Below are 17,418 nucleotides of genomic sequence, written 5' to 3' on the forward strand. Positions count from 1 at the left end.
TTCTCAAAGTGCATCCTACTGCCATCTCTTCATGGGTAAATGATGCACACACACCCGGTCATCCAGCTGATCTAAAGAAAGCATGATTCATCAGAGCAGGCAACCTTCTTCCATTGCTCCACGGTCCAGTGCTGACGCTTACATCCCCACTGAAGGTGGTTTCTGCAGTGGACAGGAGTTATCATGGGCACCTATACTGATTTCTGGCTATGCGGCCCCATACGTAGCAAACTTTGATGCACTGTGTGTTCTGACACTTTCCCATCATCACCATCAACTTTTTCAGCAATTTGAGCTATATTAGCTCTTTGGTTTGAACGAATCAGACAGGCTAGCCTTCGTACCCCTTCGTGCAGCAATGAGCTTGGGGTGCCCATGACCCTGACCCTGGTTCACCAGTTTTACCTCCTTGCACCACACTTGCTGTCTAATATATCCCACCCCTTGGCTGGTGCCATTGTAACAATATAACCAATGTCATTCTCTTCACCTGTCAGTGGTTTTAATATTGTGACTGATCATATGGGACATGTTCTTTCATTTGTGTTTGATATACTTAGATCTTTGTTTTATGTACTATTGTTTGTTTTATTTATACACAGCAATACTATGAAGTTCCCATTGTAATGAAGTCAGTGTTCGACATAGTAGATACTTTTCAGTCCAGAATCAAGGAAATGGAAAGGCAAAAAAGAGAAGGGATTACATGCAAGAAGGAAGACAAGACGAGGTCCTTAGAGAACTTCCTTTCTAGGTAAATATATAAAGATAGATATACCTGTATATGTATCCGAGTTTTGGCTGATTTACTTGGGTATTTGCTATGCTAATATTAATCCCCCATGTTCTGGATTCATTTAAGTAGCAATCCATGTGTGCTTTTGCATGTGGTGAGTAGATCTACCTTATTATCAAGACTAATGTTTAACCTTCATGACAAAGTCTGTGTGTGGTATGGAGATGCCATTAATGTACTTAACAAGCTCAGTACCACGTATGGACTAGGTTTAAATGCCATTAACATTGCCACCATTGAGGCATCACAGAAATAGCTGTATGGAGGTCCTACAATAAAGCTCCTACAATTCAGGTGATTGGAGACTGTATGGATATTTTACAATGCATGGAGGCTGTATGGAGGTCCTACAATGCAGGTGATTGAAGGCTGTATGGCGGTCCTACAATGCATAGATGCTGTATGGAGGACCTACAATGCAGGTGATTGTGGGAACAGCTGACCCCATGATTGCCATTCTTATCATCATCACAAAGTAGTGAGGCCTCCATTACAAGTTGTACATTCCACACTCTCAGTGTTAACCTCATGTACATGCTGTTACCGGACAGTCTGAGTCCTGAGACTGTCCAGAAGCAGCATCCAGACTAGAGCTTGTCACAACCATAGGTTCACTGTGATCACAGTAGTTATCCCCCCAATTCCTGCATGTAATGCTAGGATTAGCTGTCAAATGGCTACTGGAGGACTACATCACAAAGAGCCAGTCCAGCAGTAATCCCTGATTGGCTGCCATCCTGACCCTGAGAGTTATTTACAGTAATAACCTGCCTAAACTGTCAATCAAGGCAGGGCATTACTGTGATTGGCTTCCAGGGTGATAAATCAGCCTGGGGGATCAATCTACTAAAATGCATAGCTTGGGTTAGACTTAATGTTAGGTTTAGGGTTAGCATTAGGGTTACAATTAAGGTTAGGGTTAAGAGAGGGTTAGAAAAAGCTGTGATGCTGGTCAATATGCTGACACAGATAGTGTAACCAACAAATAGTGTATATGTAAAGCAGGTATAGCGGCATGTAAAAATTAGGGCACTCTCTAATGCAAAAATTACCACCAAACCTAGCAAAGATACACAAGTGGGTTAGTGTTGCACTTAGTGTCAGTAGCAGAATACAAATCAGGGGTCTTTATAGTAGTGGGACATACATGGTCTGTGAAATTAATCAAGAAAATTACTCATTTTGGAAAATCAGAAAATAAACTAATTGGGTATACCCAGTAGTTTTAACTGGGTTGGTGTCAAAATAGTTAAATGAACACTGTCAAAATACTGATAAATAAATAGCCTGATGCATCTATTTTCTACAAATATATACTTTTGAGTAGCACATTTGTATTCTGCGACTGCTATAAAGGTTAAAGTGTCAGCATGCCAAATTTGGCAAAGATTTAGTTGTAAAACTGTAATTCACTGTTTGCCATATTTGTCCTTTAGTGGCCAAAAATTTATTAAAATCCTAGAAATATGAGGCATTTTCACAATGGGCACTAATAAGTGAATCTATTTAGACAATGTTTTATTTAGTTGCACTAGTTGTGTAGAAGTTATTATGAGCAAAGCTTCTAAAAGCACTTATTTTTAATACTTTGGTAATAATTAGTACATGTTATGTATACATAAAGGGTGTCAGAAGAACACCCTATCTGTCCTTTAAAAACTGTTATATGTTATGTATGGGTAAATATGATGGGATAAAAAAACACCTAGAAAATATGCCAAAAAAGCCTTTATCTAGTAATAACAGCATTTGGGAAAAGGCTCAGTCATGAAGAGGTTAATATTTCAGTGTCAGATACTTATATTTATGTGAATCAACTGCCTATTTGATGGGATTTGTGGCAAACATGCTCCCATTTCTGGATTTTGTGTTAAACTGCTAGTGCGTTAGTGCTTCCCCTGCAGGATGTTTGCTACATTTTTTTTCAAGTGTGGTTTATTTTTAAGCATACTGTTCTGTTAAGTTAGGTTAACAGATATAAGAGTTTGCCTTGAGTACAGTTTTGTGAAAGAAATACGAGACTGATGAAAAACCCGATACCATGGTTATTGTTAAAATATGCATTCGTTTTACAGTTGACTGTTCATGTTCTCCATATGTGCAAGTTATCATGAAAACTGTATGGAGTTTTTACAGGCTAATAACTAAAATATAGTGCTCAATCGCTTGTAGCAAAGAATGGAAAATAGTAATGAAGAATCAGGCAGTGAGCTAGTGAAAGTGTTCATACATACCATCAGTGTTATTTACTAAAGTGGGAATTCAAAGTGAATTTTAAATGTAAGGCAAAATAGCCAAACTGGAAACATTTTCTTATTCAGCTATGCTTCCAGTTTAGCTACTTTTGCCAAAAATTTGAAATTCACTTTTAACTCTCACTTTAGTGAATAACCTTTTATATTTTTTTTAATTCATTCATAAATCTTATATACACACGAGGGAGACAGGATGATCCTTATTATGGTAAAATAATGACTTCAAGGAATTCTGGTGACATCATAATAAACCATTGGACTGATTAGTCAATTAGTTTCTAAGTATTTACCGAACTCTGACATGGTATCATTTTCTTATATTGCACATTTCAACATATTTTATCTTTTATATCATGTGATATTTTTCGGCTACAGTCAACAGTTAAAGTAACACTATAGGGTCAGGAACACAAACATATTTTCCTGACCCTATAGTGTTAAAGGACCACTATAGTGCCAGGAAAACAAACTCGTTTTCCTGGCACTATATGGTCTTTGGGTCTCCCCCACCCTCAGGGTCCCACTCTAGCCGGGCTCTAAGGGGAGGAAGGGGTTAAACACTTACCTTTCTCCAGCCGGGCTCCCTCGGCGCTGGGGACTCTCCTCCCTCTTCGGCTGAATGCGCATGCGTGGCAAGATCAGTCCATGCGTGGCATTCAATCAGTCCATAGGAAAGCATTCTCAATGCTTCCCTGTGGACGTTGGCGTCTTCTCACTGTGAAAATCACAGTGAGAAGCGCGGAAGCACCTCAAGCGGCTGTCAATGAGACAGCCACTAGAGGCTGGATTAACCCATATGTAAACATAGCAGCTTCTCTGAAACTGCTATGTTTACAGCAGGCAGGGTTAACCCTAGATGGACCTGGCACCCAGACCACTTCATTGAGCTGAAGTGGTCTAGGTGCCTATAGTGGTCCTTTAAAACCACCATCTACCCTCACCCCAACCCCTAACCCCCCATGCCTTCCCTAAATATAATATAATCTGACCTTTACTCCAGTCTGCTGCTGCTGCTGCTGCTGCTGCTGTTGCTGCTGGCTCTGACATGATCTGCTTGCTTGACTGACATCATCAGAAGTGTTGCTCAAAGACAATCACAATGCTTTCCCATAAGAAAGCATTGGATTGGCTGAGACTGTCAAGGAGGCAGATCAGGGGCAAAGCCAGCACAAGTCAAACACAGCCTTGGTCAATCAGCATCACCTCATAGAGATGCATTGAACCAATGCATCTTTATGAAGAAAGTTCAGTGTCTCCATGCAGAGGGTGGAGACACTGAATGACAGTGCCCCAGGAAGTACCTCTAGTAGTCATCTGAGGAGTGACCAGTGGAATTTTCACTCGGCTGTAATGTAAACATTGTAATTTCTCTGAAAAGACAGTGTTTACTGCATAAAGCCTGAAGGGAATAAATATACTTACCAGAACAAATACAATAGGCTGTAGTTGCTTTAGTGACTATAGTGTCCCTTTAAGTGTTAGCTTTAGTGTTTACTGGGTATAATGGGAGTTACTCTGATGCCACGATTTATGTTGGTCTTGAGCTAAAGGTTTTTTTTTTCAAAACACAATCAGACAGCATATCAAAACCAAACTACCGTATATACTCGAGTATAAGCCGAGTTTTTCAGCACATTTTTTGTGCTGAAAAAAACCAACTCGGCTTATACTCGAGTAAGTGTCTGTATTATGGCAACAGAACCATTGGACCAAAGTCAACATCTATAAGCAGAGAAGTACCACAAGCACTTATTTTGACTTGCCTGTGTGTGCAAGCAATTTCAACTAGCATTAAGTAACATTAACATTAAATAATAAATCTTCAATAATTATTTAAAATAAGGACACATAAGCACTGTAACAACAATATAACAGCAAAATCCATAACATATCAAATACATGTGCACAATAACTAAATTGTCCATTTTCAACTTCCTTAACGAAACACGCAAAACATTGCAAAGTCCATATAGATACTATAAGTTGCTGACTCATTTTTTTTTAGCATCATCAATGCACTTTGTGGTCTGTAATCTTCAACTTGTGATGTAATGGAAAATCCCACAATGGTGCCAGTTATGATTTTGTTAAAGGGACACTCTAGAGCCCTAAAACACTTTAGCTTGCTGAAAAGCTTTATGTGTGAATAGCTTGTCCTCCTGACCTCCAATCTTGGTACACCCCATTGCTGTCAGTCAGACGAACGGTCCTGTTACTTCCTGGTATGGTTAGCTCAGTGGAGCTAAACTCAAGAGGCAGCAATTGACTAGAGCACCTGACTTGCAAAGACTTCCCATTAAGCTGCATTGGGAAGCCTGTGATTGGACAGCCACAGAAAGTCTGGGCTGGCATAGAAGGGGAGGGTTTGTAAAGGCAGCAGTAAAAAATATTTGCACCTTTTGCAAGTTGTTTTTGGATATAGGATATTTGGATATTAATTGTAAGTATATCTACAAAACAGTGATTTTATTTATATGTCTTATTTGGATAGTGGAGTGCCCCTTTAATCTGCAAATATTGGATTGTCAAACTCGAACAGTTTGAGATTGACAAATCTAGTTTTAAATCGATAACATTTTCTGACTTTAACATCCACTTTACAAGCAGTAAAATGGTCCATACATTTTTGAATAGTGATCCGTTTAAGAGCAAACTTCCAGTCAAAATCCAGACAACCTTGTCAATCAGTTACTGGCCTGGGATTGCAATGTAACCCATGATTTTAAGTGACACATGTGTCTCCATAAAATGCATCATACTTTATAGAATCTCTTATAGTACTAATTAGTGAAGAGTAAATATGTTTTTGTATTTTGGTATATATTTTTATATATTTATATATATTTTTTAATGTTAAAGATAAAAGGTTGTCCACTGTTAAATATCAATGGAAACTCTCATAATGCAATGCTTAATACTGCCCTTCTACAACATTACTTTTTGGTTTTTTTTAGACACCACCTAAACACAATAAGCAAAGAATATCATATCCCTTATCTGAAAGTAAAATCCCATCCATATGAATTTGCATTCCTTTTATAACTGTTAAATGATTTGATTAATCTTGGATATACTATTGGGATATTCCATTTCTAAGTTGTTCATGGCTTTTATTTTCAGATGGCTTATGTTGTATATCAGATTACTTACTCAAAATTTCCAAAACCGTTTTTTGTTCCCTGTGATTGCTTTTGCATTCCTTTAGTTTCTCATTCTTAGGTGGGGTTCTCCGCTGTATTTAACTCTGAAACGTTTGATCAGCTTAGCTTATAAAATATGTGGGTTTTATAAAGAACAATAAAGGTTCAATAGTCTAAGCAGTTGAGCATCATAATTAAAATAAATTGAATTCTCCTGAGGATTGTTCCTCTGTTAGTAGCAAGGTGAATTTCCAGATGTGGTGGCGTTTTAACAGGAGGAGCCTCAGTGTAGCAGTAAGTTTGGGAGTTGACAAATGCACTAATGGTGGGACTTTGTAGGTAATCAACATACTCATCAAGTATGCAAAGGCCACTTGAAATTGGCCACAAGACAGGAACAGGATTACAGGAGCACATATGTGCCTAACATAACTGTCAAATGTATGAAGGACAAGGCACTTTAGTAATGATAACATTATACAAATATGTGCATGGCTCTCTGATTGCCGGTTCAGATTCAGGTCTGTACAAAGGACAAGAGGTCATCTTCTGAAATATCACCTACCGTCGGAAAATGGGTGACAAACTAGTTTATAGGAATATTATTAAAGCAACACTCCATGCATGCTGTAGTGGTTATGATGCCAAGAGTGAGCTGCCACAGTGCAAATGTAAGTAATCAGACCATTTGCTAATTGTTTGACTCCTTTGACTCCTCACCTGGAGCCTGTCAAACACCACTCCGTGCCTTCCTCCTTCTTCTCGTCTGCTGTGGAGAGACGGAAACTCCTGCAAGGAAGCTCTGTTGTCTCTCTTGACCAAAGCCCTGTATTGCAGGCCAGCCCATTGGCTGAGAGAGTCAGCTGAATCATTCCCAGCCAATGAGGTAAACTTAGCTAAGAACCGAGAGCTTATTTTTCTCATAGATAATGTAACAGGTTCCCGGCAGACTTCAGGTAAAAAGTAAAAGCCATTTGACTACTGACATGGGGGGGAGCCCCAGGGCACTCTTGGCATCATAACGATTACAGAGTGTTGTAACTATCGTGATGCTTGGAGTGTACCTTTAATAGCTTGCAGGTACATGGAGAAATGTGATTGTCCCTTTGGAGTCATTTACAATAATCTTCTACTTTTATATATAACATAACAATAAATAAATACAATATTAAACAATGGTAAGAAAACAAAATACATCTCAGTTTTCAATGTAATACTTTCTATTTCAATTTAAGAAGATTCACTAATTAGTCCTAATTGTCAAAATGCCCAATGTGTCTAGGATTTCAATAAACATTTAGAAATAATAAAGCAAATATGGCAAGGAGTACATTACGGTTTTAAAGAAACACCTTATTGTTTGGCGTGCTGAAATTGTTATCTTAATATTAGTCAAAGAATACCAACCCCTACATAAATGTATACATTAGTAGAAAGTAGATCCCAAGGCTAATAAACTGAAAGCATTTTATTTAACCATTTTATCACCAAACAGGGTCAGTAATGCAATGAGCATACTGATACCCCACATGTATACCTTTGCCAGGAGTTTCAGAGAGTGTAGGGACAAATAACAGACATGCCACTGACATGTCACTTTGTTTACATACTAGGGATGTGATTTGGTAAAATTACATTATCTGTGTCAGCGTACTGAGCAGTATGAAATATAAGCGCTATTTCTGAACCTAACCCTACCCCTAATCAACCCTCTAATCCTATATGCCTACCCATAACTCTAACCCTAACCCTGACATCAACAGAGGGATTTCCCATCTCACACAGTGCAGAGCACTCTGTCAGTGCTCTCTACTGTTGGCAGCTGGAAGAGCCCAGTGCCGATCACTTGTGGCATGCAGAGAGACACTGGGGTGTCAGTCTGTCCATTGAAAGCTCGAAGTCTTCTGGTGATTTAAAAGGATGTAAAGGGATACTATAGGAACCATTGAGACTACAGTCTGATGTAGTGGTTCTGGGATATAGAGCCTGTCCTGAAGGCTAGCAGAATAAAAAAGGAAAATCCTGCAAGAAGCTTCTGTGAGCTCCTATTAACTAACCCCTTAGCGTTCTCAGCCAATAAGCTCAGTGCAAGACCGCCCTGGACAGAAGAGGCATCTGTGAGCACCTTTTGGACTCCAGATAAGGTGTCAAACCATTCTCAAACCGTTTGAATACTTACACTGGGGAGCATCAGTACACTCTTGGTACCATAACCCCTACAGCAGGCTGTAGTATTTATGGTGATTGTAGTCTTACTTTAAAATATTAAATGGAACAATAATTGGAACAATAGTTCCTCAATAACGTTCAAACATGTGAAAGATGGATAACATATCAGAATGCAGGGGCTTTTATGTGTGGAACAAAATGTCTGATATTTAATGCAAATGCTCCAGTATACCACGATTACCTACACGGGCTCATAAGACTCACTATTTATTAAATAAAAGGTATAAAAAAATATATAATTCATCTTTTTTTCTATCCTCTCAGCATCTTCTTCTAATTACAGTGGTAAAGGGTATCACATTTTGTCATTTTTAAAATTCATAGGTTCTATATGTTCTATACATATTGAATATTTGTTTTCTTTCTTTATTGAAGGCAATCATTTATTTTCTCCATCAAACTGATTTTCCAAAGTGTAGTTTCTAGAATTGACGTAAATGGTTTGTTTATCTTTGATTTTGCAATGCAGACCTGGCTGCTGTGCTAATTCTATAATTTCAGACTGAATTTAACTCTTGTTGAATTCCTTTTAGGAGCACTGTCCATAGGCATTGATGTTAGTTTGTTTTAAAAAAAAAATGACAACTCAATTACATGACTTCGAAAGGGGTGACTCCAATACACATGTTTTTTTTCACACAGTTGTGATTAATTTGATAGATTCCATGTAGCTCCGTCTTGATTATTACATGACTGCTGACTCCTTCGATCACCAAATCCCGTTACCCTTCCATTCCCAATAAGTAACGCAACACCATGTTAAGTGGGTAAGGGCAACGGCCATAGCTTTATTTAAACCAGCATAACCAAATACTGTCAGCTACTGGTTTTACCCAGCAGACAGGTACACTTTAAACTTCTTGCAGAGCCTCTTCAGCCTGTCCTTCGTCATCAACCAAATTCAGGCTGCGACTCCCCAAGCCCGTCCGGGCATTATTCATTTACCAAACTTGCTGGCGCAGGAAACCCGCAGCTGTGACAAAATTAAAAACAAAGAAAACACAACACAAAACAATAATTCCAGAACAGTTGGGGAGGGTGGGTGGGGAAAGACACTGCCAGGCTCCCTCATCATTGTTCACCAGTAGTCTGGTAATTTTTCCCAGAATTCCATGCTTTCAACTGTAAAACCAACTGTATCCTTTTGGTTGCTATGCCAACTCCTCAGGGCAGCAGTCATGCTCCCCCCTCCCTATTCGCTCCGGGGGTTGGCCTTGACTGCTGACTCCTTCGATCACCAAATCCCGTTACCCTTCCATTCCCAATAAGTAACGCAACACCATGTTAAGTGGGTAAGGGCAACGGCCATAGCTTTATTTAAACCAGCATAACCAAATACTGTCAGCTACTGGTTTCACCCAACAGACAGGTACACTTTAAACTTCTTCCAGAGCCTCTTCAGCCTGTCCTTCGTCATCAACCAAATTCAGGCTGCGACTCCCCAAGCCCGTCCGGGCATTATTCATTTACCAAACTTGCTGGCGCAGGAAACCCGCCACCGCTACTAAAGGGAGGGGGATGCGTCCCCCAAACCCAGCGCCTGTGTCATTATTGCTTGTAACCACATTTTAAATGTATCCAAACCAACATGAGTAAGATGTACCAAATTAGTATGCATAGCATTATGGTTATCTCCTTCTAGTTCAACATGAGGAATCACCAATCCACCCAAGCATTGTACGAATCGTGATATTGTCATGTTGAAGCGACATCCACCTCATTATATCCCTTTTTGCGTTGCGCGCTCTTGACCCAGGTAATTACCACCAGCGTGGATCAGCAGAATCAGCAGTATAACTGGTTCTGCCACATATCGCTGAAGCGATCTCTCCAGATAAAATTGCTGCCAGCGCAACCCCCTGATCCCACACCACCTAACATTGACCTGGTGATGAGTAATCCCAAGATCCTGGTCATACGACCTCTGGTCTACCTGACAAGCTGCCCAATAAATAAAAGAATGCCCAAGGATCCAAACATATAGAGAATATCTAGCAATAAAGAAATCAACCGAACATTAACCATACCCAGGCACCTATTAAAGGCCGAACATACAATCAAAAACCTGCTCATTCCCACCGACCCAGCAGCCAAATGGAAGAGTCTGACAGACCTAACCTGCTTGCCTGCAGAGTCAGACCGATGCGGAATGAATGAGTTGAATAACCACTATCATTTTTTTAAATTCATTTATTTATTTTATTTTTTTATTTATTTTTTTGGGAGTCCACTCCTAACAAGCGCAATTCAGTATAATCCACTCCTAACGAGCACAACACCAACATAAACATTCTAGTGAATTGATAATAACCGATATGCATGCACTGGAACGTATCTCCAATTATGGACGCTCCAATCCTAATCACTCTACCACTACCCGCTTGATCAGTATTAGATCGCCAAATTAGAAATTTCACTTATTTTTGAAACTAAAGAACCTCCTTCCTAAAAAGGGGTGACTGAGCTCTAGAACTCCACCAATCTGCAGACGCATAGAGTTGCATAAAAACACACAGAAAAGGCTACCCGAAACAGAATTGCCTCCAATGGGAAAACATAAATAGCAGGCAGGATCCCACCTATGTCTACCAGAAAGTGCACAAATACAGGATGCCTAACGACCGCCACCAGTTTACGTCTCCAACAGTGAAATACCCGCTGAACCACAAATGCTTTAGTCACATCTTCCCCTCACATGAAGTGCATTAAGATTGAAAGAGCTGACATACCCTGTTCCACTGACACGGATGTCCCTCGATGCCGCAAGTCAGAAAGAAAGGCTAAGTGGATAACAACCTACTTTCTGAAGAAGACCAACCAAATTGATCTCACACCGTCAAGTATGCTGCCCAAGACTTAGGAGACAGGGATCTCTCAATCAAGTCAGTCAAGTTCCAAAACTGAGGTTCCAGAAGAATTCAGTGCTCTCCACAAGCTTCTGCCTCTGGAGTCACCTCCTGAAATTCATCCTCCTGGAAGCGAGAAAGAGAGTCGGCAATACATTAGACACACCTGGCACCTGCACCCAAACAAATATTAAATTCCAAGCAATGCAGAACCAACCGTCGCAATAAAGCCCATCCCAGAAGAGAACCCAAAGATAACTGGTTAACAACATGAACCACACTAAGGTTTTTTGCATGGAAAAGTACCTGCTTCTTTGCCAAAGCTGAGACCCAGAGCTTGGCCGACACTACAATTGGGAATAGCACCAAAAAGGAATCTGACCACGCCAACATCATAGCCCTCAGAAAAAGCACCAAAACCAACTGAGTTGCCGCCTCCATAAACAGCTCAAAGGCCAAGTTAGACACGGTTTTTACTGCGCCAATATGTCTGACCATTGTAACCCACAAGGAACAAAACTCCAAACTCCCAAAAGGCAAGTAAAGTTAAAAGGTAGATGAATACCAACCCATGAGAAGGCACATGTCGAAGAAAAATCACCCTGAAACTGACACCCCAACAGATGAAAACAATCTGGGTGACCTGGCAGCACCCGAAAAGCCGACTGGATATCAGACGTCGCCAACAGGGCCCCCGGGTACTACTCCACAAACCAAATCCAAAGCCCGATCAAAAGAAGTGTATCGCACCCGACAGTCCTCCTTGAAATTCCATCATGAACCGAGGACCCCGACGGATAAGACAGATTTCCTACAGCTCCACCTCCTCCCCTAGCTCGGCTGCCAGGACCCCCTCCTTAGCCGAACCGAGGACAGGCTAGGCACAACGACTCCTCCCCTGATGGAGTAAATGGGAACGCCTGAGACAGAGTGAGAGCCACTGCACCTGTCTTTCTGCCCTCAATGGCGTCCTCTCCCCAAGGAATGTAATCCTTGGACTCAGACATCGGGTGGGGTTTTCACCTCTTAAAACAACAGACGGCTGGGTGAGCCCCACCACAGTGGGAGCACTCATGCTTAAACGTTAAAGAGCCAACAGATGCCCTTCTTGTGAACCGCCGATGCTCCTCCGGAAGTCCCGGCGGCCGACAGAAAGTAAGAACCCGACGGACAACAGGGATTAATAAGAAGCAACCATAGGTTTCCGTCTTTCACACCGAAATCCAAGTTTGGCCTAACCGCTGTATTTTTTTATTTATTTATTTATTTATATTTTAACTGCTGGTCGTATTTAAACCAGCATTGCCCCCTGTACACATTATAAGCACCCCAAATCAAGACCAGATGCAAAAAAACGTGACGGGGCCTTTTCCGGAAACCTAGCTGATAGGATGCAACCAATTCCCTGAGGTATGGGGGTCTGCTTAACTTTTCGCCCTCAGCTGCGTCACACCGATGCAGTCTATCCGCCTACTCCTTGTCAAATGGTACCAAGGATAGTAGGTCCACATCACACCCTTAAGTATCTTTTCTCTCACCTCCAAAGACACATGTAACCCCAGGGGTGAAATGTCACAGACAGTTCCCCCTGAAGTACTCACCTCACTTGTACCTCAAGGGGGAGCCCCAGAGGGAAGCGCTGAGCCCTGCGCATGTATGCTGCCCCAACGGTCCCTGCAGGCACCGACCGGCCAAGCGCTAAGCGAAGCAATTACACCAATTTTCATTGACCCTCCCCCACTAGCCCTTAGTCCCCCCTAACTCCTGCCAAGCGCAAGCACACTCCAACTCACGGTTTAGGAGAAGGGGTCTCTCTATCCCCGGCTATAATTCCGGTCTATCTAGCTGTGAGGGTTCTGCAGTCCGCCTACCTGCTGTTCTGTCAGTGGAGCGGAGGCTCACACCCCAGGGTGTTCCAGTCCGTCCATGCCAGGCATGTGGAGGGGAATCCTGCGTGCTCCTTGGCCTCCGTTCCAGAAGCTGGTGAGATCCTCCACCAGCACGTCACCACCCGCTGGCCTGCCCCACTTGCCGAGAGCCAGCTGTGCTTCTCCTCCGATTCCGCAGTCCAAGGAGCTCTGGGAATTCCGAATTTGGCTGGGGCCTGTGACGTCTGTGTTGCGAGATTTGCAGATGTCACGTACGCGCCCCCCGAGTTCCGGCGAGAGGCGCTCCGCCTCTTCCTGCGTGCGGCTGCACACACCGACGTCACTTCCACAACCACCGGAAGAGAAGGGTGAGGACTGTGGGACCTCACCTCGCCTCCGGCGCCATCTTTGGGACCGCCATCTTGCTGCCCAGGCCCAGCCCGGCCATCTTGACTTCTGCACCACCTGCTGCCATTCCTCTGCCTCACGCTGCCCGCATCCTGCCGCCTGGAGCCAGCCTCACTCGTCCCCGGACCCTTTTGTGGTACTCCGACCCTGGACCTCCGCACTGGACTAGAGAACAGTCTGTTATGCAGTCTGGAACGGTGGGCCCGATGTCCACTCCTAGTCTGCACTTCCTTCACCGGTACTGTGGAGCAGCGAGTTGAAGGATTCAGCCCCATGGGTCCTCTGGAAGGCCTGCAATTGGGTAAGCAGGGCCTCCCTAGACCCAGCAGGGGTGTGGGCCATCCTGTACCCCCAGTAGAAGGTAAAATTAATTTCTGTCTGTCTTTTTTTTTTTTTTTTAAGGAGAAACAGCACTGCCAGGTTTCCTCAGGGAGTGAAACTCAATTTAATAAAGTCATTTTTACAGAGACTACCAGAGGAAAGACACTGCCAGGCTCCCTCATCATTGTTCACCAGTAGTCTGGTAATTTTTCCCAGAATTCCATGCTTTCAACTGTAAAACCAACTGTATCCTTTTGGTTGCTATGCCAACTCCTCAGGGCAGCAGTCATGCTCCCCCCTCCCTTTTCGCTCCGGGGGTTGGCCTTTATAGCTATTTTGAATGCATGAATTGTAACCTAAAATTTCACATATGGATTCCAATATGAAAGTAAACAAAGTGTAGGGAACTGTGTTTCTATGTAATAAATGTTAAAGGATCAATTTGTATTTCTTTTTTATGCTTAGGAGTTACATTTGTGTGCTGCTCTTCTAAACTGAATATTAATAAAACCTTTTTTAAAAAGTTAGTGAATTCACAAGATTTGATTTTCGGATAATCCGATTTAAATCAGTAATTGTATTTAGATTAAATAAATGTTTACATTCAGTTTACATTATGATGAAAATGTTGGCAATGAAACGAGTGACAAGTAACTTGTTATCACAGTTGGAGCATCATTATTTCATGGTAAATCAATTGTTATTTTCTCAAGGATTCCATAATTTCAGAGCGTGAATTACGTTTTGTAGATATACTTATCTCAGTTTCCAATGAGGAATACTATAGTCACCAAATCAACTTTAAGCTAATAAAGCATTGTTGGTATATAGATCATGCTCCTGCAGTCTCACTGTTCAATTCTCTGCCATTTAAGAGTTAAAACACTTTGTTTATGCAGCCCTAGACCCTCCCTGCATATTACTTGCACAGCCTTCCTAAACACTTCCTGTAAAGTGAGATCTAATGTTTATACTTCCTTTATTGCAAATTCTGTTTAATTTAGAATTTCTTTTCAACTGCACTGTTAATTGTTTGCTAGACCTTGCAGAAGTCTCTTCTAGGTGCGTAAAGTTCAAATTACAGAGTACAAAATAAAAACTAAAGTAAGTTACATCTGATTGAAAATGAAACCACTTTTTGTATGCAAGCTGTACCTGTCACAGCGAGGGGAGGTGTGGCTGGGGCTGCATAAACAGAAAAAAAAGTAATTTCACTCCTAAATGGCAGAGAATTAAGCATGATCTATACACAAAAAGCTGCTTCATTAAGCTAAAGTTGTTTTGGTGACCATCAAATATCTCTACGATCCATCCAGGGTTTTATATACTACTATAGCAGCCAGCAAGGCATGCCTGTGGTATACTCAGAGACCGTCTCTTCTTCTCCCCATCTTCTGACTATTAGAATGCAGTCATGGAATTTTACTTGCGAGAGAAGGGGTGCTGAAGTACTACCATTTTCAGACACTTCTCTACCCTGTGTTTTGCATAAGTTTTACCATGCTGCACAAGGGGGTTTCATGTTTCTCAATTTTTTTTATCCTTCGTTTGGATTTCTAATTTTTACTCAAACCCGCATGTATGTGACAATTACCAGTGGGACAACCGTACTGTAGAATATTTCAGTTTAATGTCACAAGTACAAATGCCAAACTATGCCAGCATCACAGCCTGATTCTTCAGCAGTGTGACAAGCCCTATGTGGATCTGAAAAGGACATGCGATGCAAGTGTAAACTGATGTATGGTAATTGGTTAAATTCAAGGGATAAAGCTAGTTTAAGGAGGCATTTCAAATATTTAGAGATGCTTTTTAAATGTTGTGTAAACAGAGCACCTTTATTTGTCCTGAAATCTCCTTTGGCTACATAGCTGCATAACAAAGATTAAGAAATGAAGAAGAACCATAATTTATTCACAATAAAACATGTAAAATAGTGGTTTTGCTGTTATTTGCCAGAATATTTTGAGTGCAACTGTGGAAATAATTTTGCAAACCTATAGTTATAAAGCTGTCACTTTTATTTTTTTTTAATTCTTTATTTTTGACGTACAGGTGATTACAAAGCATAGACAGACGCCACAACAGCGTTCTCTTATATTTAGACATAGGCTAAACAGTGGCATGAAGGGTTTGCACATTTTTGTTTTAAAAGAATAGGAGTAAGCTAGGCACACGTGTCTAATCAATTCTAAACTATTTACATTAACTGCAATGGGTTATCGATAGTGTAGTAAGCTAGTCAGCTTTGTCTAAACAGTTATGCATTGACTACATTGGGTTGTCTACAACATAGAAAACTGGGCAGTTACGTTTAAACGATTTTATACTATTTGTATAAACTACATTGAGTTATCAACAGGCTGTAAATAGAAAGTTGTTGGTACAGTGAGCGTCACACATTGTGATAAAGCCACCCAATGGGCCCCTGGGTATGTTATAAATGTACCCTTCAAGGGAGAATATAACCACGGAGAACATCAGAAATATACTCATCAAGTAACGGTAGGAGTAGTGGTATGATGCCAGTCAAGGAAATTTGCAATGCTCTGCCCCCTCGTCAGCCAATTCCCCGCTGGGGTGCTTCTGAGTCCAGCTTTGAGAGACTTGTTGTCCGAAGACAGCCAGGCAAGCGGAGTGAGCACTGCTGGTTTGGTGGTTTCTGTGAGGCTATTCCCTGGGACCTCTGAACCCAGAGTGTGTCGATGTGTCGGCTCGTTGGATGCCTCGATGCTGCTCGTGTTACTGTGCCGGGCGGGAGTGCGCTCCGGGAGAAGCTTGAGATCCTTCCTGCGGGTTCTTTTGCCTGGCGCGCCTCGTGGCACTGTTGCGGTCTGCCCGAACTCTGGGAGGGCCTGCCGTGTTCTGCCGCACGTTTGAACCCCTCTCCGCCAGAGACTTTGTCCACGAACCGGGGCTCCTGCTTCTCCCAGGCTCGAGGATGAGGAGGTCTGCGGTGCTTTTTGTTAGGCCGGTTCCGGGAGCGTGCTCCAGAGGTGGCCCCTTGTGGGTGCTTGTCTGCCGTGATGGTGTTATTAAGGTGGGTCATGGTGTCCAGCCGCTTGTCCCTTCGGGGCAAGCAGTGTGGTAGGTTCGTGGACAAAGTCTCTGGGGGAGAGGGGTTCATGCGGGCCTCTAGTTTCTGCCAGAAGGCTTGGAATATTTTGTTTAGCCGGAGCTCCGTCTCATGCTCTGCCTTGCTTGTGTCATCGGTGGGGCAGCCGGCCATTTTGTGAGCCACATGGAGAGTTTGTTTGGGGTTTTGCTGTGTTGTTGCTTGATCATAGCTGTACAGGGAGGACTTAGATCCAAGGGGGGGGGGGGGAACAGGGGCTCTCGTGCTGATTTTCGGCGAGTTGCAGCAGTGTGAGGGCGGCCGTCCCTCCTGCGCCTATACTGGTGGTAGGCCTCACCATGGGTCCAGGTGTTTGCTGCTTTGGCTGTCGCTTGTGTGGCATCATTCTGTGCCCCTGGATGTCACCTCTCCCTTGGTGGCCTGTTTGCGTCGAGTAATCGCTATTTTAGTTGTGAAATTCAACTTTTTCTGTCTCAGAT

At 42.3% G+C, this 17,418-nt stretch overlaps 1 protein-coding gene across 2 annotated transcripts in view; it reads left to right on the forward strand.

Annotated features, from left to right (window-relative positions):
- The window catches only part of CCDC80 (coiled-coil domain containing 80), a 119,183-nt gene that overhangs the window by 60,829 nt on the left and 40,936 nt on the right, over positions 1–17,418 (forward strand). For both annotated transcript variants that reach the window (XM_063450147.1, XM_063450146.1), the window contains one exon: positions 603–754. In XM_063450147.1, the coding sequence (XP_063306217.1) occupies positions 603–754 (152 nt within the window). The remainder of the gene's footprint in view (positions 1–602; positions 755–17,418) is intronic.

Source organism: Pelobates fuscus, chromosome 1 (genome assembly GCF_036172605.1).
Source record: "Pelobates fuscus isolate aPelFus1 chromosome 1, aPelFus1.pri, whole genome shotgun sequence".
Taxonomy (NCBI): domain Eukaryota; kingdom Metazoa; phylum Chordata; class Amphibia; order Anura; family Pelobatidae; genus Pelobates; species Pelobates fuscus.